Source organism: Apodemus sylvaticus, chromosome 21 (assembly GCF_947179515.1).
Source record: "Apodemus sylvaticus chromosome 21, mApoSyl1.1, whole genome shotgun sequence".
Lineage (NCBI taxonomy): Eukaryota > Metazoa > Chordata > Mammalia > Rodentia > Muridae > Apodemus > Apodemus sylvaticus.
This window is the reverse complement of record NC_067492.1, coordinates 23,267,023-23,293,928: the sequence shown is the minus strand read 5'-3', so window position 1 is coordinate 23,293,928 and position 26,906 is coordinate 23,267,023. Positions and strand designations below refer to the sequence as shown.

The 26,906-nt window shown below is 50.0% G+C and overlaps 1 protein-coding gene across 1 annotated transcript in view; it reads right to left on the bottom strand.

The window, feature by feature from the left end:
* Window positions 1-26,906, bottom strand: part of Smpd3 (sphingomyelin phosphodiesterase 3) — an 80,261-nt gene that overhangs the window by 7,820 nt on the left and 45,535 nt on the right. Inside the window, exon 2 of the mRNA XM_052166130.1 lies at window positions 1,933-3,462. Within this exon, the coding sequence (XP_052022090.1) occupies window positions 1,933-3,249 (1,317 nt within the window). The 5' untranslated portion in view covers window positions 3,250-3,462. The remainder of the gene's footprint in view (window positions 1-1,932; window positions 3,463-26,906) is intronic.

Genomic DNA, 26,906 nt, shown 5'->3' with positions numbered 1-26,906 from the left:
CCATCATGGAGATGTCCATTTCTTGAATGGATCCATGAAACAAACTGGGAGACTACGACCCAGTGAGGGCAGTGGTAGAGGAAAGGGTGGACTGCTGGCTGCTCCTCTCCAGGTGTGGCAGGACAGTCTTACCAACAGAGCCCAGCTCTGCTCCCGAAGGCAGCGTCTGGCTGGACAAGTGCCCCAAGACACCTGAGCACAGAGTCAGGAGCCCACAAAGGGAGAGCTGGGTAAGACTAAGAACAGAGGAGCATGGGATGTGGAGGGCCCTCTGGGTGGTTGGGGAAGGGTGGAGCGTGGACTGTAGGATATGGAAGAGATGGAAGGCAATAAGGAATCAGACATAGAAAGGAGAAGGCCTCGCTGGAAGAAGCCAGCCACATTCATGTGTAGAGGACTGTGAGCTGAGGTGGGGACGCTGGAAGCAGGAGCATTCGACAGTAAACTGAAGAATCTGGGGGAGATGAGCAGGCACAGGGTGCAGCCCGGCTGGTTTCTTCAGGCCTCGGCGAAGGAGAGCCTGAGTGCGGGCAGCAGGGCGGATGCTGCTCTCGGTTCAGGAGTCAGCCAGAGATGGAGGCTGTGGGACCACACTCCCTTGGGGACAGGATTGATAATAAGGGACCCTGAAAAGTAAAGAGAGCTGGCTATATGCTTATCCCAACCTTTGACAATACGAAAACGTGTCAGCCCTGTCAAGGCGTTAAAAGATTTTGCAAATCAAGTTTGATATGAAAACCATGCTGGCCAGCCTTAAAAGGTTCAGGATGGCATGGGTCAACATACTTGCCAACTAGTTTAAAACCCATGAGGTAAAGGGAGACCAAAAGAATAATGACAGAGCTGCAGAGGAGAAGCTGTCGGCCTTAGAACTGTCTCAGTACCAGACGGAGGAGGAAGGTGGAGGGGACATGTGGACTGTTCCGCACTGCGGTCATCTGTCTGCACACCTCCAGGCTCACAGCCTTCTACATGAGGCCAAGGGGGAGAGGACACAGCTCCACTCAGAACTTGATGGCTGACAGTGTCATGCAGGAGGCCTGGAGCAGCCCAGGGTGAGGCATCTGAGTGCCTTAGCTCCAACAGGCTCAGCGGAGTCAGTGTTCCCTTACTCCCAGCAGGCGCTGACCCAGTGCCTTCCTGCAGACTGGAACTGAGAATGAGAGAAACGTGCCAGGGCCATAGTCAGGCTCCCCTACCAAGCAGCCCCTCAGTCCAGTCTCACCGGCAGAAGAGCTGCTGCCCCTGGGGCAAGGAGCCCCACCTGCAGCAGGCCACCAAATGATGCGTCAGAAAACTAGACTCACTTAACGGTGGCTTTTAGATAGAGAACAAAAAGTCGACACAGTATTTCAGGCTCTGGAAGATAATGTGTAATGACCAAATTATCATGGTTTAAAACCTCCTCCAACTGCATCCAAATTAGCAGAAATAATTATGGTTCACTTTAATTAGTGACTATGAAGTGAAGCCAGGGGCTGGTGGGCAGAGAGCCTGGCATGACAGCTGCTGACACCCGGAAGGTGGCTGTCCCAGCCAATGAAGCCTCAGGGCGGAGTGTGGTCTTTGGCCTGGAGACCGGAGAGGCCTGCACTCTGGTCTGCTCTGGTCTCTGCCCTGTGTGAATAGAGATGTGGCTTGTTTCCTCTCCAGACAAGAAGCTCTGGATCCTGTCTGGGCCTCAACACACAGGTCACTCCTACTCTAAGATAAGTAAAAGTGACTCAGATCTGAGAAACTGGCCCGGATCGCTCAGCCTGAGCCCCTATGGTAGGGCTGGGGGCCCTGAAAAGCTTTGTCTGGCTCCTAATGCATCCCCTGAAGGGAGTGAGGATTTCCAGGGAATGAGGCTTGCGGGGGCTGTGGCCTACTTTGTCCTGTGGCTTCGGGACAGCTAGTGTGCAGCCCTCAGGCAGAGCAGTGGATACCTACCTTGAGAAACAGAGCTCCCTTAGAGGCCAGGGCGTCGAAGCTGCACCCGTTGGGGTAACAGTGATAGGCCACGTCCATGACAGGGTAGCGGCTGGCGAAGAAGAGACCGCTGTTGAGACATTTGAAATTGCAGCAACCATGGCAGCCATAGACCCCGACGTCATACAGGATGTACTCGAAGTAGCCATGCAGCTGCTCTTTCAACTTAGCAGCTGCACGCTTGTCAAACACCTCCTGCAGGCACAGGAAGTCCAGATTGGCCGGGAAGAAGGCTGAGACCTCATGGTCAAAGGCTTCATCAGGGTGGCGCCTCCTGCGGGCTGCTGCCTTCTTCACCACAGAGGTCTTATACAGCAGCTTGCTGTTAGCCCCTGGCTCTCCGCTGCCACCACTGTCTTGCCCAGCCCGTGCCTTCACCAAGGACTCCCTGGAGGCTGAGGGGCTGCCCAGGCTCCCAGAATCCCCATCCCGCTGATTGTGGTTGGGCGTCGGGCCCTTTGGGGTTCCACCAGCCCCATTCCTGGCTTGGCTCCCTGTCGTAGGGTCCTCAGCTTCCTGCGGCCGGCCTCCTTCCTCACCACTGATTCGCACAATGCAGCTGTCCTCGAGGCTTCCGTCAGCCTGTTCCCCAGAGGCTGGGCCGTTGGCAGCCTCCTCGCTGGGGTGATGCCCACCATCCCCCTTGTATTCCACAGAGGCTGTCCTCTTAATGCTCCCAGGAACAGCTCTGGCTCCATCGCTGCCCTGTGGTGACACCAGGCTGCTGAAGCTAGCCGCACTAATGGAGGTGTTGGTGGGAGAATCAATGTAGATTTTGATCTGAGGCCGAGCGGCCCCATTGCGGATTCTCTGCCCGATCTCTTTGGCCCGTGCTTGGGTGTTGAACACATTATTAAGCCTTGCAAGTGAGTCAGGGAGGAGGCAGACATTGGCTGTGGCAAAGCAAAAGCTTTTGCCAGCCCCTGTGCCCTTCCATTCACTAAGCAGGGCTGCTCCACCAGCTGGGCTTTTGTCTTCTAGCCGGGAGTAGGAGTAGGGCCGGCGGGCAGACTGCAGTGGAGACCAGAAGATGAACCCAAGGAAGGCAAAAGGCAGTGCAGCCACAAGCAGAGCCAGGTAGACCGGCGTGAAGAGTACCGTGCAGAGCAGCTGCAGGCAGCAGGGGTCATCTGCCCTCTGGCGCTTCTCATAGGTGGTGGGTATGAAGGAGGCCACCAGCCGGTCCACCAGCCAGTAACATGGGAAGATGAGGGCCCAGGACACAGCGTGGAGGGCGGACAGACAGCTATTAGGAAAGGGGGTCGTGTACAAAACCATTGCAGCTCGCTGGGCGCCGCAGCCGGCCCTACTACATGGTGTCCGTGGCAGCTGCAGCACTTTTCCAGGCAGGGGGAAAGGCAGGTGGAGGATGGAGACAGACAGGTCACCTCCTGGTGAGATGCGACTCTGGATGCTTAGTGGTAAGTATCCCACAGACAGTCATGGTCCGCTTCGAGGGGCCGTGCTGGGACACTGAAGCTTGTTGAAAACCTGTAGAGAAGAGTGAGGGAGTCCTTTACTGAATTAGGCTGTTCCAAAAACCAGGGAATCCGTTTCATGCGCGGTGTATGGGGCCAGCAGAATACCCCAGCTCATTCCATCCGCCTGTAGAGTTTTATTTTCTTGGAATAAACAGCTCAGTATATGACTGTCCCTAACTGGCTGTCTTGGTTCTGTAACTTAATTGCTTAAAAAATGGCTCATTTTCAGAAGGGCATAGCCTTATGGGTGCAAAGGAGCGTGTTAGGATCTGAGGGTGTGCCTGGCCTGACTGGCTAGAAGCAAGTGAAGCCCTCCGGGAGCCAGGCATGTGTTTAAAGTGGGCAGGCAGCGGCCTTGGTCAGAAGAGCTGCAAACATGTTTTTTAGTTCACCTTTTATCTAGTGCCAACTAGATCAGGAAAGACAAAAGGGGGCGAAAGTCAGAGGGCAGTGTGGCAGGCTGGGCAGGAGAGCAAGGAAGCCTCGTCCATCCACATGCAGCGCAGCCTGCTCTGGCCATGGCCTGGCCCTGGCTTCCTGAGTGACAGTGCCCTGGAAGAACCCCAGGCAGAGGGGACCCAGGCACAGACTGTGTGACCTGCTGAACAGTTGACCCAGTTATAGTGTCCCTGATAGTTCCCTAGACACTTGGAGAAGGTTCTTGGGATTGTGTGGGCCAAAGTTTTATTAAGTCTCCAGCTTGTGGTCCATGATGCAGCTTCAGGCAAAGCCAGCAGACACCTAAATACATCCATCCTTGGTCCCTGCCCCAGGCTGTACTGAGTCACACTAGTTCTGAGAGCAGGCCTGGCCACACCTAGAATAGGCTGACAGATATATTAATTGTACTGATTTTTTATGTCCATAAAGACAGGATTCTTGAGTTTATCCAGCCTCCGAGACCCACACTGCTCATCCTAGGGGGAACCCCTGAAAGCATGCTCTGTGTTGTGGTTACGAGACCCGCCAGGTAAGTTCATTACGTCTACACACTTCTGCCCCTGGCACCCCAGCAGGTCTGAAGCCAGACTCTCTCCTCATGCATCCTAGTCCTGCATTCTCTCCTTCCTGGGTCCTCTGTCACTAGAACTAGAATCCTAGATACCGTTTATACTGCCCTCCCTCCGTCCTCACGTCTCATCTGTCCCTCTGAAACATCTCAGGATGAGCAGAGGATCTTGCCACAATTCAACTTTATCAGCCTCCACCCTCTCTACACAGTGACTGGAGGGACACCACCTCAGCTGGCCTGCAGTCTCTGCAGCCTGTCACCTTGCTGTGTTCTCCTCCTACTCACTCTGACAGTGGTACCAGGACCTCACTCTGAAGATCTCTCACAGCCCTGCCTGTTCTCTCAGCATCTCCACACTAGCTCAGACACTAGCTTTCTAGGGAAGACTCTTCACCTCATGCCCAGGTGGCTTAGGCAGGGTCCTGGTGGGTGCTTGTCCCATAGAACAGTGGCCTGCAGCTTGCATTTCATGTACCTTAGGATATGCCTACCTCCCCAGCAGGGAAGGGGCTACACACGGGTCCCAGGTCAGGGCAAAAGTGGCAGGTGTCTCAGAGATAGGATAAATGAACTGAGGTCTAGCATGATGCTAATGCCAAAAAGGAGGCAGCTGTTTTCCCCTCTTCCTGCCAGGAGCCCTGTCAAGTGGGGATTTCTACACAGTTGTCAGTGGCCCAAGAGCCTGCAACTCTCTTCTTGACCCCTGTTATCTCCTCTGTACCCTTCAGGACTCAGCTGAGACTTCTCTTCAAGGGACCTGCCCAAGGCATTAAGTGACCACAGCCCCTCCCCACACCAGGCTATCACTTGGCCTAGAACTGGAGCGGTACCACGAAGATTAAGTCTGTCTGAGGCTAAGCCCTAGTTGTTGACCACTCTAATTGGGAATAACAGTAACAGATGCAGAAACAACCCAGTGAAGGAGTGAACACACTGACTCGAGTGCCCACTCATGTGAAGTCAGTCTCCCTGTAGTGAGGGCCAGGTTTGACCTGTGGGCCGCACAGATGACATATGGACAAAGGCTCAGAGAGGATGTCTGTTAGAACCCCCAGAAGCCTCTGCAGTGTCCACGAGGTGACTAAAGCATGCCTAGGAGTCAGGGTCTCCATCAAAGGCTTCCTGAGAATAATCGCCCATTCTGTCACCCTGTGCAGCTCAACCCTAATGCTGGGTAATCAGGCTGACATCAGCTCTTTTCTGGGACAGGGCTTTAGGAGACAAGGCAAAAGACTCCAATCTTTAGCTGCCCCTCGCTCCCTCCTTCTGGAAAAATCCTCTAGTCTGTAGTGATCTTTCTGCCAGTCCTAGGCTGGGCACAGGCATGCTTTCGGTCTCCATTTGCAGGGTAGGTGAAGGGGGGCGACTTGGGCTGGCAGCCCCAGGATCTCATGGCAGTAGCAGTGTTACACTGATTCTCTAACATGAGACAGCCTTGGGTCTCTTGGTCCTCCATGCAGCCACCCAGATCCAGCCACCCTGGGCCTCTTCTGCAGTGCCCTGAAAGGAGGACCCTTCTGGGTGCTGCCACTGCTCTGCCCTGCACTGGTTCCCCTCTACACCCAGAGGAGGCTGTACTACAGCAAACACAGAAGGGACTGCCATGGACGAGGCTGTTTCTAAAGCTCTAGATAATTATTTTGTCTCAGGGAAATGAAAGGAGGGTAAACAAACAGCACACATTAATTAGTCTGATCTACACTTTGCTCATGAAAGAGGAGCACTGCCGTTAAACACGAGAGGCTGGCAGCTTCCCAGGGGTTTCAAGTGCTCAAAGGAGTGGCCGTGGAAAGGTGTGGCTGTCCCAGGCAGGTGCTCGGCCACACCCTGCTTATCTTCCTTTTCCTTGTGTGTCCTGTCTAGGTGGGGTCAGGCACAGGTTCTGACTTTGGACACCGGCAGGGCCCCATTCTCCCCATCAGTCCCTTTTGTCTATTCCATGTCCTTGATCTGGTAGCTTTGAAGCAAGGCCTGTCATGGACATTCTTAAGGGGGCAGCAGGCTCCTCCACGGCCACGGATGCTGAGCTTCTGCACCTCAACCTCTTAGATAGGCTGGATCATTCAGGGTCTGTGCTGAGACCAACAGTCACCCTTGGGCTAGTCCCTTTGGAAATCCTATATTGTATCCAGGGTTACTAGAAGCCGCATCTCTTTCCCTCCATACTGTGGTCTATATAGCTGAGCTGCGTGCTCTCAGGCCCTCAGTCCTCAGGGCTTCTGGCAGTCCTTTTATGGGCTATGGGGTTGCCGGGCGGTGGTGGCGCACGCCTTTAATCCCAGCACTCTGGGAGGCAGAGAGAGGCAGATTTCTGAGTTTGAGGCCAGCCTGGTCTACAGAGTGAGTTCCAGGACAGCCAGGGCTACACAGAGAAACCCTGTCTCTGTGTTAAAAAACAAAAAAAAAACCCAACCAAACAAAAAAAGAGCTGTGGGGTTATGACTGGGAGGTCTATTGTGCCCCAAGGCAGGATCCCCGGAAGCCAGCTTCTCTGACCTAGATGTAGAGATCAGGCTTTCTCCTTTCACCTGAGTTTCTTAGTCTTGCACACAGCCTCGGAGTCAGGCTAACCCAAGTAACACCCAGGCGGTGCTGACCATTAAATAGGGGTAGCAGTGCCTACCTCAGGCTGCCATGAGGACCAGAGGGACCTGGCTGATGGCCTGGCCACTCCTGAGGCTACCCAGTGTGTCACACCTTCTCTCCCCAGTTAGTGCTTTCTGCATTGTTAAGGGGATGACCTGAGCTCACCCACAGGACTTGTAGGACCCTGACTGAACCAGAGTGGCCTTGGGGCTCTTCACAGGGGCCACTCCCACTGTTTGGGCCAAAGCCAAAGTCTTCACTAACTTGCCCCTCTCTTCGGCAGTGAAGACAGAGGGGACAGAGAGCTCTGTGGGTCACAGACAGATGCAAGTGAGAGAAGAACTTGGCCTAGGAAACCCAGAAAACCCTCAGTCCACGTGGGAGAGAAAAGGATGGACAGATGCTCTACGGGATCGTAAGACTCTAGTCCCATGCATTTCTGGGTCACAGCTTTGGTGTGGCCATTCATACAAATGTACCTGCCACACTGAAGGCACTTGACTCCTAGTTAGTAACCTGTGTGACTAGAGTGAGGGAAGGGCACTATGGCTGCTCAGAAGCCGGATTTAAACCAAGGTCTCGCCCTAGATAATTATGTGGGCCCAGGGCCTGATCTTCCCTCACCAGTGAAGGGAATCCTTAGAAATGGCCCTGTCTGGGCAAACTGGGCGGCATGACTGCTCTCATTGATCATCAAGTGACCAGGCCACAGACCTGCCAGCTGTGGAAGGTGGGCCTGGCTGGCACGGGGATGCACAGAATACACCTTCACAGCTCCAGGGAACCTGTGTGGATACTGACTGTGAATCTGGGTTTCTCTTGGCAGTGGGAAGGTGTGAAAGCCAGGTTGGTTCTGGGCAAAGCAAATCCTGACCCTGTGTGGAAGTGATGCCATCTCTGAGGGGGTCTTTGAACTTTGGAGAGCAGTAACTGCTCCATTTGGCATTGCCTGGGCTCTGTCCCTCGTTTTCTACAGTGTCTTCTGGCCCTCAGGCCTGCTGAGCCCTCTCTTTCTCACTATAAGCTTAGAGTCTTGGAGCAAAATATCCTACAAATCTTTGAGTCTAAACAGGAGCTGGACCAAGCCCCAGGTTCCAAAAGAAAGGTCTGTGGATCACTCCAATCCAATTACCAGAATGTGCCTGCATTCACCAGCGGCTGTGAGATCAGGCCAGCCCATTCTGCCTAGATGCTGCCGTGGAGAAGTTGGCATGGCAACGTGAGCTCTGAGCTGCTAAAACTTGGAGTCAGCTCATTGCTAGGAGGACAGAAAGACTGATGAGAGACAGATGCTTTTCTGGATTGGGGGAAGGGTTGGAAAGGCTATAACCCAAATAGAACTGGTGTTTGGGGTCTAGCAGTGACCCCCCCCACAGACAGGATGCCTGTTCATACCTCTCAGTCTAAAGTGGCCAGCTCCACCAGACATCCTCCTGCCCTGCTTCACCTCCCTGCCAGTGGCAGACACTGCCCTGTCCCACCTCAAGGTGACATAACAGCCAGCCACACCATAGAGGCACCATAGTCCCCTGACATCCCCGACAACTCAATGTTTTCTGGAACTCCTAACAGACCTCTTAGGACATAAGTCTACATTTTCTCTGAGATGGATGACCACACTGAGAGCCTGCAGCTTCTAGAACCTTCCTTGAGAATGAATCCAGCCCAGAGGAAAACAGGCCTGAAGGCTAGAATGGAGAGGCCAAGTATGCACAACACACTTGAGCTCTAATCTCTCTGCCTGAAGCCACACAGCCTGCAGACTTTCTAATTAGTGAGTCAGCAAATCCCCCAGACTTTGCTCTGGTCTCTCTTGACTGTTTCTGTCACTCACCGCTAAAGACACTTTGTTTTATCTATGTACACCAGATATGTGATTTTTCTAAAGCTAAGTTTTTCTCAGATGTGCACAACTCCTATGCTGCCCCTAGCTGTGCACTGGGCAGAATAGAGCTGTCCTCCTGAGTCAAGGAGCCCTACAGGTCTGCCTGCTTCAAGGCATCCTTGCAGCCAGCTAGCACTCAGCTTGCAATCACAAGCTCTGTGACCAGGTATGTGGAGTCATGGTGGATGTCAGACAGGTGACTGAGGGATGCTCTGGGCCTTAGTTTCCTTTTGTATTCTATGTAGATGGAAATTCCTTGGGCTAGGTCAGCAGTTCTCAACATTCCTAATGTTTTTTTTGGGGGGGGGAGGGGTTGGGGGTTTTTTTTGTTTGTTTTTTGGATTTTGGTTTTTTCAAGACAGGGTTTCTTTGTAGCCCTGGCTGTCCTGGAACTCACTCTGTAGACCAGGCTGGCCTCGAATTTAGAAATCTGCCTGCCTCTGCCTCCCAGAGTGCTGGGATTGCGGGTGTGCGCCACCACCGCCCAGCCATAATGTTGTGGCTCTTTAATACAGTTCCTCATATTGCAGAACCCCCATCCATAAAATTATTTTCATTGCTACTTCATAACTGTAATTATGCTGTTATGAATCATAATGTAATCCTGATATGTAGGGTATCTGACATGTGACCCCTGTGAAAGGGACATTTGACACCCCCCTCCAAAGGAATCGTGACTCACAAGTTGAGAACCACTGGGCTAGCTGAAAGTGGCAAGCACTTACTTAGTGCAGAGCCTGCCTTGCTTCTGTGTTATCACAGCACTACTATAACTGTTTCCCTTGCCTTGAAGAGCTGGGCTGTAGTGCCTGCTTAGCATCTTTGATGCCCTGAGCATAGTTTTGAGCACAAAACAAAACAAGAAGAAAAGAAAAAAAAAAGGCTCAGGATACATACAGAAGCTTCAAAGTTATCTTATGAGGTGGGTTGGTCTTACAGAAGGGTACCCGCTCTCCTGAAAGATGGGGGCCAGGACACTGTGGGAGATGGGCAGGCATGACTTCTGGCAGAGCTGAATTAGAGCTGACTGTTCTGAGCTGCTTGGATAAGCCAAAGTCATAGGCTTCTGTGGAAGCCAAGTGCAGGCCAAGGGTCCATAAATTTTTCAAAAAGAAACTTTCCATGGGAGCTGTAACTTCACCATGTGACTTCTGAGAGAAGGAATGGGAAGGGAACGGCTCTCAAGTGTTCTTTCCACTGGCCAACCTGGGCATTTCCACGGCAGAATTCGGAAAGCCCAGATGAAGCCAACTAGTGTGTGCTTGGAAAGCAAATCAAGCTAGCTTCTGTGCAGGGGGTGCAGGGTGCTCAGCCAGTCTGGCCACCCGGTCTTCACTGCTTCCCATTCCAGATTTTTTCATTGGTGCCTACAGAGGGCACTGCTAGGGAAGCTGGGATGTAGCTGGGTCCTAGGTCCTTGCCTGCACCTCCTCTCATTCCCAAGGTTCCTGACATGGGTAGGAACCTTCCTACACTAGACCCATTGCAGAAAGTTGGCTGAAGCAGAAGCCGTGGGACTTCTACCAGTCCTGTGTCCTTGTGAAGGCTGAGACCAGTATAGTAGAAAAGACTTGGGGTGAAGTCTTTTTCGGTGATGAGGATGGGCTCTGAGACCACCCAGCTCATAGGCCTTCCCCCACTAGGCCTCAGTGGGCAGAACTGGAGCAGACCTGGTTCAGGGGCAATAGCTGAGCATGTAGCTAGGCCTGAGCCTGTGTGCTCTAGAGTTCTGAGCTCCCAGATGCTGCTGAGGCATGGGTCTGAGTCCCAATAGGGACTTTTGGAATGCCCTAGCAGGCCATGTTACTGTCTTCAGTGAGTTCTAAGGAACCCAGTGTGTAAGAGGAGCTACCTAGCTGGTCCACTGCCAAGGAAATGCCAGCATGCCCGCCTTGTACCAGGAGTCTCTTTTCAGGCACAGTGACAAGAGTAGTCTCCAATCTCCCAGACCAGGTTGCTGAGACCTCTCTCAGCAGAGTTCCGGATCTCTGACACAAAGGCTGTTATCAACGGTTTGAGAGCCAAACAAGCCAAAGAATAGACTTTGCTTCTGAAGAAACAGCAACATGTTTTCTGTAGGAGGAGGAGATTTGCTGACATTCTTCTGAAGGATCATTCCATATCCAGCCCAGAATTTTCTATGCCAAAAACATTTAACAAATTGCCTCCCAGTGAATGTATGCAGCGATTAACCAGTAAGCAAATTAAATCAGTTATGCAGCACACCAGCAATCTTCCTACAGGCCCAGGCAGATGAGTCTGGGTTTTCTAGACTGAGATCAGGTGTCTCTCTCTGCTGAGGGTCAAAGACTTTTGTCTCAGGCCCTTTCAAAGACTTCTGACCTCTGGCCACTGTTATATTCAGAGACTCCTTCTGCACTTGCCAGTATAGAAGTCCTTGACTCCAAGAGAACCAGCCATATTCCCTTGCCTTAAGAGGATGCACAGAACAGCCAAGGGCCACTTGCATAGGACCCATGTGTGAGGCTGCTCAGCGCCCCAGTCTGTACCCCTGCAAGGGAGCTGGGGGCTGCTGGAGGCTGTTAAGACTGCAAGCCAGTCATTTGCCCACATCAAAATGGAGAGGAGCTTGTGGGGTTCTGTGGTTCTTCTGTGTGCCACTTTCCCCATCCTCAACACCAAGAGGCTTCAGGGGCTCTGGGTTTCAACTATGTCAACTGGTTATCTGGTCAACTCACGGTGGCAGTGACTCTGTCCATATCTGCTTTTGGTTGTTGAGCTCTGTACTTCATTTTTTTTGTATGTGTGTGTGTGTGTGTGTGTGTGTGTGTGTGTGTGCTTTACCTGTGTGGGTGTGCTTGCCCATCACTGTAGGTATGGAGGCCAGAGGCTGATATCATTTCTTCCTCAATCATTTCTTATTTTTTGGGATAAAGAACCTGGAATTCCCAGTTCTGGCCAGGCTGGCTGGCTGGTGAGTGCACAGACCTGCTGTTTCTGTCCCCCAGCACTGGAGTTACAGCTGTGTGCGGCCATTCCTGGTTTTATGTGATGTACTGGCTAGTTTTATGTCAACTTGGCACAAGCTAGAAGCATCTGAGAAGAGGGAGTCCTAATTGAGAAAATGCTTCCATAAGATTGGCCCATGGGGGAGCTGGAGAGATGGCTCAGGTCCTTCCAGAGGACCTGAGTTCAATTCCCAGCAACCACATGGTGGTTCACCACCACTGTAATGGGATCCGGTGCACTCTCCTGGTGTGTCTGAAGACAGCTACAGTATACATAAATAAATCTTTAAAAAAAAGAAAAAAGTAAAAGAGCCGTAGACAAGACTGCAGGGCATTTTCTTAATTGATACAATTGATGGGGGAAGAGGCCAGCCCATCATGGGTTGTGACACCCCTGCAGCTGGCGGTTCTGGATTCTATAAGAAAGCAGGCTGAGCAAGCCACAAGAAGCAAGCCAGTAAGCAATACTTCATTGCTTCTGCATCAGTTCATGCCTCAAAATGTCCCATGTAAGGCCACCTGACAACCCCAGCTGAGATCTTGCCTGGGCCTCCCTCCATGCACTGTGATCAGGATAGGTAGGCCTAAGAAACCCTCCCCTCCCCAAGTTGCTTCTGGTCAGGGTGTTCTACCCCAGCAACACTAACTCCAAATTCAGGCCTCATGCTGGCACAGCAGTCATGTTAAACACTGAGCCACTACCCTAGCCCTGCTTGCTTTTTGAGACGGTTTCACTGTAGCCCTGGCTATCCTGGAACTCACTCAGTAGATGAGGCTACCCTCAAACTCACAGAAATCTGCCTGCCTCTGCTGCCTTAGTGCTGGGATTAAAGGCATGCACCACCACCACTCTATTCGAGACTGGGTTTTGATGTTCTAGAATATTATTATGTAGCCCAGGCTGGCCTCCAGCTCACAGTCCTTTTGCCTCCTGATGAGTACTTCTGACAGAGTGTAGGGGCTCTTGGCTCTGACTGCAGCAGTTCTATGCACGCAGATTGCCAGTGTGAATGAAATACATTGTAAACAGGGATGGGCATGCACTACTTTGGTCACAGTCTGAGAAGACATTTTCCTTTGTCCAGACAACTCTCCAAGGTTGCATTTCCTAGTCCCCTGTGAGACAGAGTACTTAACAACAGGTGTCAGAACTTCCATAGAGTTCTCTCCTTCTGCCACATGGGCCTATAGTGTTTGAGATTACAGCTACTCCATCAGCCAGGGTCCCAGACTATCATACCACTATGTAACTGGACTAATAAAGCATCTTTAATTTTTAGATAGGATTTTGTATATCCTGCTCTGGCTTTGACCTCACTATGTAGCCAAGGATGACCTCAAACTTCTGATCTTACTTCAACCTCTCAGATATTGGGATTTCAGGCATGAGACACCACAGTCTGTTTATATAACGGTAGGGAATGAACCCAGGTCTTCATGTCTGTTAGATCAGCATTCTACCTTTGAGCAGCTATATCTGCAATCCCAGACAGCTTCTGATTATAACCACAGCATTGGCCATCCCATTTTGATCAGCAGAGGAAGGCAAGGTTTTCCATATAATCAGTCTCCAGGCTTGACACCAGAATGCAGCCTTAATGAATGGCTTTGGTTTCCACAACTTCATCCAGATCTACCTCTCGACCCCACTTTCTTCATCCCCATTTCAGTAATGATAGTAATGTCCCTCTGCTCAGACTCCAGGCTAGGAGGAGGCTCGCTGTTCACGCATCTCTTCACTGTCCACTACTGCTTTGTGCCTAGATCCTCTGGGACCATGAGGCACTGGGACTTTTAAGCCTTAAGCTTTTCATTTTTAATGGAGACTTTCTCCTCAGGGAGAAACAGTTTGACGCCAGTAGACAGTAAATCCACAGACACAGAGAAGAAGATCTATGTGAATGGATAAAAATCTCTGAGAGGTTCATCTAGGGGCCAGCAGGGTCTGCAGAAGACAGGCAGGATCAGGTCCTCACAGGTGGGTCCATGTTGAGAAGAGTCAAGAGCAATGCTTGGAGCCAGAGCCAAGATGCTGGGTGTAGCCAGATACTGCGGCATGGCCAGATACTGCGGGGTTAGTACTGTTGGATAGTAGACGGCCAAGGCAGAGAAGTTAAACAAGGAACTTGGGAGCCAGAGTCAGATATGATTTCTCTGGGTGTTTAATGAGAAATGCTGGTGACCATGGAAAGTGCAGGTGTCCTCTGGAGGGTGTGGGGACAGGAGGGTGCTGGGTATTGGTCAGGGCAAACAGTGAACAAGGAAGAAGACATAAGAGAGATGGTGGCCACCCCCTTAGTGACCACAGTGACTGCTTACAGGCAGGAAGGAAACAGACACAGGGAAAACGGGCTCTGGAATGTGGGCATGAGAGCATGCTTCTGTCCCCCTAAGTGATTTGTTTGCCTCGTTTTTACTTTTTATTTTATGTGTATGTGTGTCTTGCCTACATGTATGTCTGTATGCAGTATACATGTCTGATGCCTTGGAGACCAGAAGGGGCATTGGATCTCTGAAACTGAAGTTACAGATAGTCACGAGCTGCCTTGTGGGGTGCTGGGAAGTAAACCCAGATCCTTTGGCAGAGTAACCAATCTTAACTGCTGAGGCAGCTCTCCAAGCCCTGGTTTGTTTAAAGATAGTACACCCACCATGTAGCTCGGGCTACCTACATAACCATTCACAGTAAACTGGTGCTTTCTGGAACCTGCCCTCTAGCTGGCTGAGGGAGTGATTGACAGACCAGCTTGAGGCAGCACTCCTGTCCATACAGAAGAGGTGGGCAGTGTATCTGGGTGGACTTGCTGTTAAGTTTTGAAAAGAAAATCTCTGTAAAGACATCAGCACTAATGAAAACACAGTTCATGCAGTTTGGGTCAGAATTGCTTTAAGAAATAATCCCAGTAGGCTGGGTGTAGTGATAAACACAATCTCAGTGCAGTAAAAATTAGATTCAGGGGCTGGGGATGTGGCCCAGCAGTTGAGTGCTTGGCATGTTCAAGACCTTGCTCAGGTAGCAGAAGGAGAGAGGAGAGAGGAAGAAAGGACTAAATGCAGAGCATTCAGCCCCTTGATTTCTGTTTCCTTATTTTCTGCCCCTGGCCCTTTGTCACTGTGCTCCTAGTCCTCTCCCTGCTCACAACTGTCTCTTCTCAGAGCTCTTTGATGCTGCCCTACCTCTTAATGCCAAACTCCCCCACCCCTCAAACCCCTCAGGTAATTCCTCATGGGATATCTGTTCCTAAGTGACAGCCAGCACAGGTGCCTCATGACCTTTGACCCCATGTGTTTGACAAGTTCCCTTCAGTTTCACTATTCCTCTTGTTTTCCCAACACCAGCTCTGTCTCTCAGGGGGTCACGGAGCAACAGTCCTCTTCCATACCCTGCCTCTTCTTGGTAGCCCGCAGCTCTGCCTCTGGAGCTGCATTTGCACAGCCATGGCCAGCTGCCTGGTCCTCTCCTACCACAGGTTACAGCAGCCTCCCCTGACTTCCCTAACTACAGTAGACGACACTGACACTGCTTCCTCTGAAGCCCTTCAGTAGCTCTTGCTGGTGTTCCAGCCATGCAGGGGAAGCCTGGCTCTGCCCAGCAGCCTGACTTCTGTTTCCTACTCCTGGAGCCCCAGGAGCTCAGACCTGAGCACTTTCCCATGATGCCTTTGCAGGTACAGTTGCCTCACCCTCATCTGTGCCGAAGGACGTGGCTTCAGCAGAGGTCAGCTTCCAGAGCACAGTGATGGTCCCCTGTCAGGTCTCAGCCAGTCCCCACCTCAGGCTCTCAAGATCACTGTGGACCTTTGATCCGCCTAAAGCAAACATACCTGTCCTGGCAGTTTGTTGTTTTTGTGCAACTTTGCAGTCTGTATACCAGAAAGGTGAGCAGTCCCTGTCACATAGACTTGACCAAAGGGCAACGGGATGGAGCAGTCTTGAGAGCAAGAGAAGGGCAAGATGGATGGTGACACAGGACCAGGGCAAAGGGCAGAGAAACAGGAATTGAGCAACTGAAAGCCCTTATTGAATTCCCTCCCAGCCCCCCACCTCCTGGATTCCTCCCTGTCCTTCTTTTCTGACTGGGGGCTCGGGCTATGTCAGCACATTCTATACTTTCGAGAAGTGGGGTCTGGTAGGTTGTTTCTCAGGACAAGGACCTTGCCCACACACGTTCTTCCATTCCTCCCAGAGAAAGAAGGCACTTTTTCCTGATTCTGAAGCTGATGAGGAGCGAGGTCACTGCCCCTCCGCTGCCCACAGACCTTCAGTGTTTAATTCTATCATCTGCCCCTAGCTATCTGGCCAGTAGAAAAGTAACAGGAAGCCTGCTACCTGCCTGACAGGTGGCAACCCTGTGCACCCTGAACCTTGAACCATGGCCAGAATGACTTCAGCTCTTCGGAGTCAACCTGCAGTCACTCAGGACCTCACTCAGACTTCTTCCCCTTCCCTTCCTTTCTCTCTGTATGTTGAGACTGGGCACAGTAAAGACATGAAGGAGACTGGAAATGACCAGAGAAAGCAGAAACACTGATCTGCCCTTTGGGGCCATGTTTATAGTTGTCAAGCACCTTCAGAGAATGTGTTCTTATCACTAAGGGTACCTTCAGTACCCCAGTCACCCTAAATGGGTACAGCTGACCCCACTGTACAGATGAGGAAACTGATTCAGAGAAATAAATGGCACTTCCTGAGAGGTTCAGCTGAATCATGTGACTCCAATTTCCCTTCTCTCTGCTTCTCTCACAAAGGCTGAGTATAAATGATCAGCAAACATCTTCAGGCCCACTCCGTGCTGGTGACCTTACATCCAGCTGGAGTCCTGGGGAGAAACAGCATCGGTGCTAACCTGTCTGCCCTGTCCTCCTTATGCGCTTTGTTTTATTCTCCTAAAGGTTCCGTGTCACCGTCTGGGCCCCTGGTGTAGTCTCTGGTGAGCCTTCTCCCTTCCTGTGGGTCCCTGCCTCATCATGTCCACTTACATTCTTCTCATACAGTCACCACAACCTAAATCCCCTTGCTCCTGACCTGGTGGCCATCTGTGGTATCTGGGAAGGGCTCTTGCAGTGCTCTTGCTGCCTGACTCTCGGCTCCAGGGATCACTGTGTGTCCCTAGTGTCCACTTTATCCCCGGAGCCCGAGTGCTCAGTGGTGGGATTCTCTCTCTGGTAGGATTTCGAGAAATGAGTCAACTTTAAAGCTTCTGATAAATATTGCCAAACTGTTTTCTACCAGTGTCAGTTCACTGATCTTGTTTGAGAACGATTATTTCACAATACCTTTACCAATTCTGTGTTTTAGAGTAAAAACATTGTTATTTAACAGTTTGGTGGGCAGTGATATCTTGTTCCTCTCCCCTCAAGTGCTTTTCTTCACACTCTGCGCAGGTGTGGAAATGCGGCCACCCCTCCTTCACACTGTCACTGCCCTCCATGGGAGGGCAATTTCTGTGTAGATTCTACCCCAGAGCCATCAACTTCAAACTTTTTTTGTTTGTTTGTTTGTTTCTTGTTTTTTTTCTTGTTGTTTTTGGATTTTTTTTTTTTTTGAGACAGGGTTTCTCTGTGTAACCCTAGCTGTCCTGGAACTCACTTTGTAGACCAGGCTGGCCTCGAACTCAGAAATTCGCCTGCCTCTGCCTCCAGAGTGCAGAGATTACAGGCGTGCAGCACCACTGCCCGCCTAAGTTCAAACTTTTTAAGGAAGCAACAGAAGTTTGTTTGTTTTTTTTAACTGATTTCACCTAGCACCTCTTTATATAAAAATATTAACACATAACCCATTGTTAAGCATGATCACTATAAGCTCCAGGTCAGTCTGGGCTACATATTGAGACCCTGTCTAAAAGCCCAAAAGTAAAGAGAAAAAGCAGTAACCCAAAGCAAAACAAGTACCCTGGAGGCATGTTCTAGAGTCCACTCCCTGGAGTTCCAGAAGTCTGTCTTACCTGTGGAGGGGCCACTTAGGCCTCGTGTCCTTGCCTCTGGAGACAAGAGGTCCAGGCAGTCAGGACGATGAGCCATTCACAGTGGTGACTGGAACAAGACAGCCACACAGGCTGGGTACAAAGACCTCACCTGGAGGTGCTACCACACCCTCACTGCCACCAGGACTTGGGTGTGAGGTCTGACTATCCTAACAGAAGTGCAGCCAGAGGGGATGAAGGCGGGGTTTAGGCAACAGAAAGTGAGGAAGATTGGCAGGTGGGAAGGGCTCCAGGTGAGATGGATGGCCCTTCCACGTGGGCTGCTGCACCCAGGCAGGCCCTTGGTGTGCAGGTTGAAAGGGGCGCAGCAAAGAGGCAAATTCAGAGAGTTGACCTGGTAAGTGAAGCAATCAGTACCCTCTCTGGAAGCTTTGGGTAATCTCTGCCTCCCACAGATCTGAGGTGTGGAGGGGCAAGGAGCAGGAGTGCGCTGAAGGCGAACTTGATCAGGAAGGGGTTGGTGGCCACCTTGGCTGGAGTTCAGGAAGAAAAAAAAGAGTTGCAAGGAAGAACCAGAGGGATTTGTAGCAGTTAAGAGAGGAAGATGGACATATCAGCAGAAGGGGAGTTGAGCTGGTACAGGACTTCGGAGAGTACAGTTGGGAGGGTGTCCTGTGAGTGGAGGCCTTTGGACAGAATGCTACAGCCTACCTATAACACCTCAGCTTTCCCAGGCCAGGGACCGGACCGTGGCCCCATGCCCTAAGGAAGGTGTCCTCTTTCTTTTATAGGTCTTGGCCCTCTAGCTCTGCCCTGGCCTCATGTGAGAGCCACGCCCCCGAATCGCTTGGCTGTCGCCACCTATGTCTTGATCGCGATCTGTCAAGCTCATCTTGTACTCAACATAGCAAGAGAAGCTCTCCTTTTGTCTTTCTTCTCCACCTCCATTGTTTTGCACTGTCTTAAGTACTCGTATCATCTGCACAACCTGAGAAGGGTTACCACATTTCCTGTCACTGAATGAATCTGAAATCAGAGACTGAATTCATCTTTTCTTGGAAGCACTGGTCCGAATGTCTTAGCTTAGCTCCCCCTGGTTAAGATAGAAGCTCCAGGGAAAACTTGGGTCTTCTCCAGATATCTGTCCAACTGGTAAAAGTCTTGAGCAAGTCTCTTAATCTTTGAGCCTCCATCACCCCTCCCCTGGAGGGATGATGCAGGATCTTGGCTCCCCATGACTGGCATCAAAGGAACATCACGGCTTTCCCATTCCAGAACAGGGTGGGAAGAAAGAAGCCTATAGTTCCAGGTTCTAGTCAAGGTGACTCTGGATTCTCCAGAGGCCCTAGTTCCATGTGGTACCCTGGCCTTTTCTGTCAGAGAGAAGATCCGACCCCACCCCCATCCTCAGGACTCCAGCCAAGTGGAAACTGAGAGGGTAACTTGCTGCCCCAGCCTCTTGAAGGAGACCCTGATCCCTAGCCTTGGAATCCTGCCTTCTTACCCTTGACAGGTGGGTGATTCAAGAACAAAGGCTAGCAAACCTCTGTAAGTGAACTTAAAGGAGACAGGCCCCACCTCACCTACGTGAGCCCGTGTGACTGTCAGCCTCCACTGCCCTTTGGGCAGTTCTTCCCAAGGTGGCAAGGCAGTCAGGACCTGAGAGGAGATGAGCAAACCACAGTGGTGACCAGAACAGTCTCTGGACTCAAGACCGCCACAGTGGGAGGCGCTCACTCCTGTCTCTCAGAACTATGTCGGTCAGGCAGTCTTTGGCCTCCTGTGATTTACCAAACTGTCCCTCCACCGATTGCATAGCTCCTTCGCTCCCAAAATTCCGTGCATGTATTTTCCAAGTAGAACTAAATGACAAGAATTGGTTCTAGGGAGGACTTTCTGAAGGGAAATGAAATCTTGGCAACCTTGACATTTATAGGCCCCCCTTTTCAAAGAAAAGGAAACTCTATGAGATAATTGATATTCTGAGCCAGACCTCGTTTTGAAATGTGTTCTCCCCGGCCTGTTCACAAACTACACCCTTTCTTCCTCTTTGAAAATAGGGTCATATCAAGTCAGGTAATAGAAATGGGAACAATCCAATCACAGCCTCCCTCTCCCAACAGACTCCCAGGTAGGGGCAGAATCAGTTCTTGCCCCACCCCCCCTCAACAACATCATTTAGTACACACCGGTTGGAAATGGCATCTGTTGGAAGTGGTGAAACAGAAGGACCTTTCATCCCTGGGTGAGCGGAGCAGGCTGCACTACTCTCTTGGTTCTGGAAGCTGGCTGTGTCTGGCTGGCAGTCAGGGCCTCTAGCTTAAATAGGCAGCTGTAGCGGGGCAGGGCAGGACTGGGGGGGGGGGGCATGGAAAGAGGGCCATTTACCCAGCACAGCAAAGCAGTGGCCTAGGAGCCAGCAGCGGTCTAGACATGCGCCTGCCTGCCTGTCCACCAGGTGGCCTGGAGCCCACAGGCCCTCAGACCACAGACCAGTACCTGAGGTGACCCTTGATGGATTTGTAGTTCTAAGTGAGCCTACGGTCCCTGGAGGCTCCAAGTGCGGTCAGGATGCCTCCGCCTCTCCAGGATAACAAACCAACTGGAGCTGGATGGGCTGTTCCCTAGAATCACTCCAGCTCAGGCTGGGTACCTCTCCCAAGCATCAGTTTGTACTTTTTTGAAACAAAGGTAACTCTAACTTCATGCCTGCAGAAATGATGCCCTCAGCACCAAAGCAAGGAGAAAGGCAGCCTGGATGTGTATTTGGTTGAGGCTGTGGGGACTCAGTGTGCAGAAGTGCCCAGAGCAACTGGTAGAAAAATGCTAGAGAGGTATCCCTTTCACACCTCAGCAGTGTCTAAGAACTCTGTGGGGACCCAAGTGTCCCCTTGGCTGATCCAGTCTGATCTTCTGATGAGTTGAGGCAGTACCCCACTGCAGTGACTGGAGGCCAGACCATCGGCTTGCAGGAAATTAAGACAAAGCAGTAGCTCATTTGTTATTTTATGTTGGTAAAATTTCTACCCTTAAAAGGACAAGTACATTTGTTAATAATTGGAGTCACATATAAGAACTCTTCCTTGAGCCAGGTGTGGTGGCGCACGCCTGTAATCCCAGCACTTGGGAGGCAGAGGCAGGCAGATTTCTGAGTTTGAGGCCAGCCTGGTCTACAGAGTGAGTTCCAGGACAGCCAGGACTACACAGAGAAACCCTGTCTCAAAAAACCAAAAAAAAAAAAAAAAAAAAAAAAAAAAAAAATTGAGTTAGAAAATACTAACTTGTCAAAAAGTAGCAACTCAGAGGTCCTGGGTTTCTTAGTGAAATCAGGAAGATAAATCAGCTTTGCCATAAGCAGTGATGGAGAAGCTGAGGTTACATTGTACACACACTTACCTGCTCATCATTCATTGTCCTGGGTATTTGGGTCTAGAGCCCTTTGAGGTGCTTTCAGGCAGCCACGGAAAGAACATGTATTTCAGAGCTCAGTTTGGGTTCAGATCTGACTCTGAGTAATTCTGGACTTTCACTTAACCTCTCTGGGACATCCTTGGGTTTCTGTCCCTTTGCAAGGTTGTTGAGAGAATGAAAAGAGATGCTATGATATTAGAAATGCTCGATAGGTATCCAGTGATCTGTTGTCTGTTTTGTAAAGAATTCCACATGGACTGTTGGGGGTGATGTGGGCAGGAAGGCCAATATGGGAGAGGAAGCAGGAGACATCAGAACAAAGAGTGGTCACATACATGGGGGACATCTAAGACCAGATGTGTCCCTCTCCCTAAGTATATAGGTTGAAGTCCTAGCTCTCCAGTGTGACAGTAACTGAAGGCGGGGCTTGTAAGGAAGTAATTACAGTTTAATGAGATCATACGGGTAGGGCCCTGATCAGATAAGATTAGTGTTTCTCTCTCTCTCTCTCTCTCTCTCTCTCTCTCTCTCTCTCTCTCTCTCTCCTTCCTCTTCTTTCTCCTCCTCCTCCTCCTCCTCCTCCTCCTCCTCCTCCTCCTCCTCCTCCTCGAGGACTCCTTCCTTCCTTCCTTCCCAAACTACACCCTTTCTCCTTCCCTTCCCGTTTCTTCCCTTCCCTTCCTTTCCTTTCCTCCCTCCTTCCCTCTCTTTCTTTCTTTTTCTTTTTCTTTTCTTTCTTTCTTTCTTTTTTTTTTTTTGAAACAGCAGTTCTCCTTGTGTAGCCCTGGCTGTCCTGAACTCTCTGTAGACCAGGCTGACCTCACAGAGATCTACCTGCCTCTGTCTCCCAAGTGCTGGGATTAAAGGTTTGCACCACCACCCAGCAAGATTAGTGTTTTTTTGAAAGATACTGCTGAGACTCACAGCGAGGAAGAAAGCCCTCCCTGGAATCTGCCAGACCTTGATCTCATGACTGTGAGAAAATAAACGCCATTGGTCTAAGCCACCCAATCTGTGGTGCCTTCATGGCGAGGGAGGGAAGCAGACGAGGGGTACGCAGTTGGGCAGCTAGGAGGGCATTCTGAGATTTCCCACTTCAGGCAAGTGCTGTGACAATCGCCCCCACCCAGGGGTGGGGTCAGCATTGCACAGCATTTATGTGTGTGCCAGGTGGCAATAAGACTTGAGATCTTGGCTGGAACAGAAATTGGGAATAATTCAAGTACAGATGAAGCCTTTGGAGTGACAACATTTTGTCAGATCATTTATTCTTTCTTCTTTAGTTGGCTCATTCTAATTCTAATTCTTGTTATGTAAGATAGCTTTTGTCCTTTACACCTTTATAAAGGCAGACATCCACCTTGGCTTTAAAAACCCTCAGTATGTACTAATCCATCCCAGTCCCTCTACATCACTATCTGCTTCCTACTTTACAGATCTGATCTTGTTCAGGGTCCTGAGTTAAAACCCACATGTTAGAATCACCCTGTCACCTGAGCCCATTGTTTCTTTAATATCTTTGAAGTAAACTCTCTTGTCACTTTACCCAGTTTCAAAAAAGCTTATCTTCCTTTATTTCAACTTAATGGATAATTTACAATTCAAGATTTTAGCTTGAAAATGCTCATTCCTTCTCCTCAGAGTTAAACTTAAAAGGCACCATGAGCCATCTTGAGTGGAGTCGTGTTGGTTACCCCCTATGCCATCCTTCCCTTTACTGAAGGCTGCATGCCTCCCTCCACTCTCCGTTTAGTGCTCAGTTATTTGCTCTGGGTTCGATGTGTGCCTTCACTCTGGTTCCTTTGTTGTAGTGTCTCAGCTTTCCGTCACTCACTCCGTCCAGGTGCTCTCAGTTCCTCTGCTTTTACATCGGGATCACAGCCATTGTTCTGTTCATTTTTGTGCTTCCCCCCCACACACACCCCAATTTGGACTTTTTAAGTTGTTACTGAGTTCTTTATATTTGTTCCTCAGATCTTTGAGAATCCAGGTTTTTAGTCATTTGGGGGTTTGTTTGTTGAGACAATCTATCTCTAGCTCAGGTTGACTTTAAATCTGAGGCAGTCTTCCTGCCTTACAGGTGTAAGACACCCCACCTGGCTCAGATTGCATCACTTAGAAACCAAATTAATTGATATTTATTAAGAACCTATTGTGTATAGATGCTGCTACTTATTGGCTAGCATTTGTAGCAATCTGATTTTCTCCCAAGTCTAGGGCAGTAACATCCAGAGACTTCAGTTAGGGCTGCTTTCTGCCTAAATAATTTATTTGTTCTATCTTGTTCCTAAAAAGAGTGAAAGGATTTCAGCTATGCTCCGTGTTCAATAGGACACTTTTTCTTTTTCTTTCTCCCTTTCATTTCCTTTGCCTTCCTTTTCCAAAACTTCCCTCAGTAGAGACAGAAAACTCTAGAGGCATTCAGGCAGAGTTAGAAACCGAGAGAATGAGGGAGTTAGGTGGCCTCAGGTGGAAGCGGAGGTGATATATCTTATGACTAAGGCTTGTCCTATTGATCTTTTTCTGGTGCTTTTGAAATGACCCTTTGTTTTAAGTTCCTGCTTGAATGGCTGTAACTCAGAAGAGGCCTCTGGGGTGTGACTCACTCCACCAGCCCTGAGTGGGAAATGCGGGTTTTTGGTTTTTTTTTTTTTTTTTTTTTTTTTTGTTGTTGTTGTTATTGTTGTTACTCAATGGGGATGGGATAGAAGAGGGTAAGACACAGAGGCAGCGTTGGCAGGCGGGATGTAGACAGCACTGCTCCCTCCCCCACCCCAGCAGCCTCCCAGAGTCCATTGAGAGAGCAACTCATTAGTTGTGTTTCCTGTTTTCTGACTCTGAGCTCTCTGTGTTTGGAGGGCAAATGGAGCCTAGTTGAGAGGAAGGTCTCTCTGGCCCTCTGTTCCCAAAGAACTCCAGCGTGGCCTCATTTCACACTTCTTGGGAGCCAGGTTTTCGAGTGACAGATTGATTGCTGTATGGGTGGTTACCAAAAAAGAATCTATTTTATTAGCTGTTTGTCTTGCAAAGTGAAATCGTTTTTTAAAAAAACCTTATCAAAATGTCATTATCCCAGAGGTTAGGATGTGCCCTTCATCTCAGTTCTGCAGGTAAAGACCTGTCACATTATGGTCTAGCCCAAGCCCCTAAATAGCAAGCCAGCAGGACGGGTGAGCATAGACCTGGCTCCCTGAACTAATAGCTAACATATCTTTTAACTGTTGTCTTTTTCTTTTCTTTTCTTTTTTTAAACACAAGGGAAACAAAATCTAGAGGTTCATATACAGGAGAGACCATGTACAGGTAATTTGTCTTTTCTGTTTGAGAAAGGAAAAGAAAATACCTCACCTACTCATTTTTTTTTCCAGATTAAAAAATTAGAAACTATAGTAAGGAATTAAAAAAAGTATTTTGTTTGAGATAGCTGAAGGAGTGTAACACTTGCTTGTGTTAGGATTAGCTCTTCAGCACAAGCATGGCAAATATTTGGTTTCCTGTTCTAACAGAGAAAGAGAGAGAAGCAGAGACAGACAGACGGACGGACGGACGGGTGGTTGCTGAGAGAAGGCAAGGGTGAAGTGCCGTTTTCCCTCTGTATGTGCCCGGCCTGGGTGGGCGGCCACACACCTCAGCAGTGGACTGTGTCTTGGCCCCTCCCCCCAACCTGTCCTGTCTAGAGTGGAGGCCAGTCACAGCTGCACAATCTGTTGGGTTTTTTAAAAGACCAGGCTATGTTTTTGTAGAGCACCATGATGAGGTAGGAGGGGGTGCCTCTGCCCGCCCACGCTGAGGCATCCCTTCCCTCTGAGAAACCAGCGTACAATGAGTATAGTGTAAAGTTTATGTAGAGATAGAGAAAGACAGAGAGGGAGAGAAGGAGGAGGAGGAAGAAGAGGACGAGGTGAGGGGAGGAGAGGCCAGCCAGGACCAGGTGGACAGGAGAGGGGAAGTGGAGAGAGAAAGAAAGGGGTCAGGGAGAAAAGAGAGTCAGAGAGAGTAGGGACAGAGAGGGCGAGGAGGTGCTAAACAGTCCCTTTTATAGCAGGCCAGGCCTACCTGGCAACAGCCAGGTAACTGTTGGGCGGAGCCTAGAAGGCATGCTAACACAGTCAGTCCTCCTTCAGTCCTACTTACTCTCTACCCTTCCCTAGCTGTCTGCCGCAGCCTTTCAAGGCCCCGTACTTCTCGTTCACACGCATGCCTTTATCTGACCGCTGGCATCCCTCCACATCCAAGCTCACGATCCCACATGATTGGGGGCTGGGGGTCCTTCCTCCCTTCACCAGCCTTTTTTTTTTTTTTAGATCTCCCAGTACCCACAGGACAACTCCTCTACCGCCATGTCTTCCTTGGAGATCAACACCATTTCTACCCCTCCTTTCTTCCCACTTGTGTAGACCAGGCTCTAGCCCTCCTCTTTCCTAGAAATATGTCATGATCTTTATGACCCCATGTCTGTATCTATGCTGTCCCGTGTCTGGAACACCTTCCTGGGTGGTCCACTTGGTACCTGTTAGGAACATAAGTGCATTTCGTGTAACTTGAAAACCATTTTGTGTGACTTGGAAAAAAAAAATAATGTAATGAGGGGCTGGAGAGATGGCTCAGTGGTTAAGAGCACTGACTGCTCTTCCAGAGGTCATGAGTTCAAATCCCAGCAACCACATGGTGGCTCACAACCATCTGTAATGAGATCAGATGCACTCTTCTGGAGTATGAAGATAGCTACAGTGTACTCATCACATATATAAAGTAAATAAAAATCTTTAAAAAAAACAATAATGTAATGACTGCAAGATAGGAGCCAGCCACAAAGCTGCTTAGCAGAGAGCCAAGCCAAAGGCAGGCTTTGATATGCTAATGAACCAACCTGGAAGTGGAATAACACAAAACCGGAACTTTGGAGAAGGCCCCAGGATCGCACCACTCTACACACTTCTGTAGATGCTGATGTGCTGGGACACATCAGCAAGGGACTGAGACTGGTTGCTATGTGACTTAGGCTTTAACAAATGTTTCCAGCACTGTTGGTGAGTTCACACGTGCTTGCCTGTGAGCAGGCACTAGCTGCCGGCTGACACTCTCCACAGCGACAGTGTCATTCCCCTAGGCTGCCACAGCTGAAGGAGTTCGTGGCAGATTCAGGTAGAGCTTGCAAGCTCCCCAAGCATTTTTCTGCTGCGGAAGATTCCCTAGTGGAACCCTGCAGCAGTTTCTGTCCCACCAACCTGTCCCCGGTCAGTGGATACCTGTTTGCATGAGATTACCATAACCTGTCTAATAGCATGGGATTGTAAGGAGTGTTTGTGTGAATAAACCAAGCATATTTGAGAGGCAAGTGTCCCGTGACATCCTGATTACTTCAGAGCTCCCAGCAGTGCTGTCTGCAGCATCCATCCTCCAAAGCATAAATCTGAAGCTGTCAATCCCTCCTCGGACTTGCATCTTTAAGCTGTTTTTTTTTTTTTTTTAAAGTTGTATTTTATGTGTAGGAATGTTTGCCTAAAGTGTGTCTGTGCACTGCGTGTGTGTCTGCTGCCCACCGAGGCCAGAAAAGGTGTTGGATCCCTTGGGGCTGGAGTTCTAGATGGTTGTGAGCTGCCACGCGGAACCTGAGAACTGGACCTTTGGGGCCTCTGACAGAGCAGCGAGCACTTTTAACCATTGA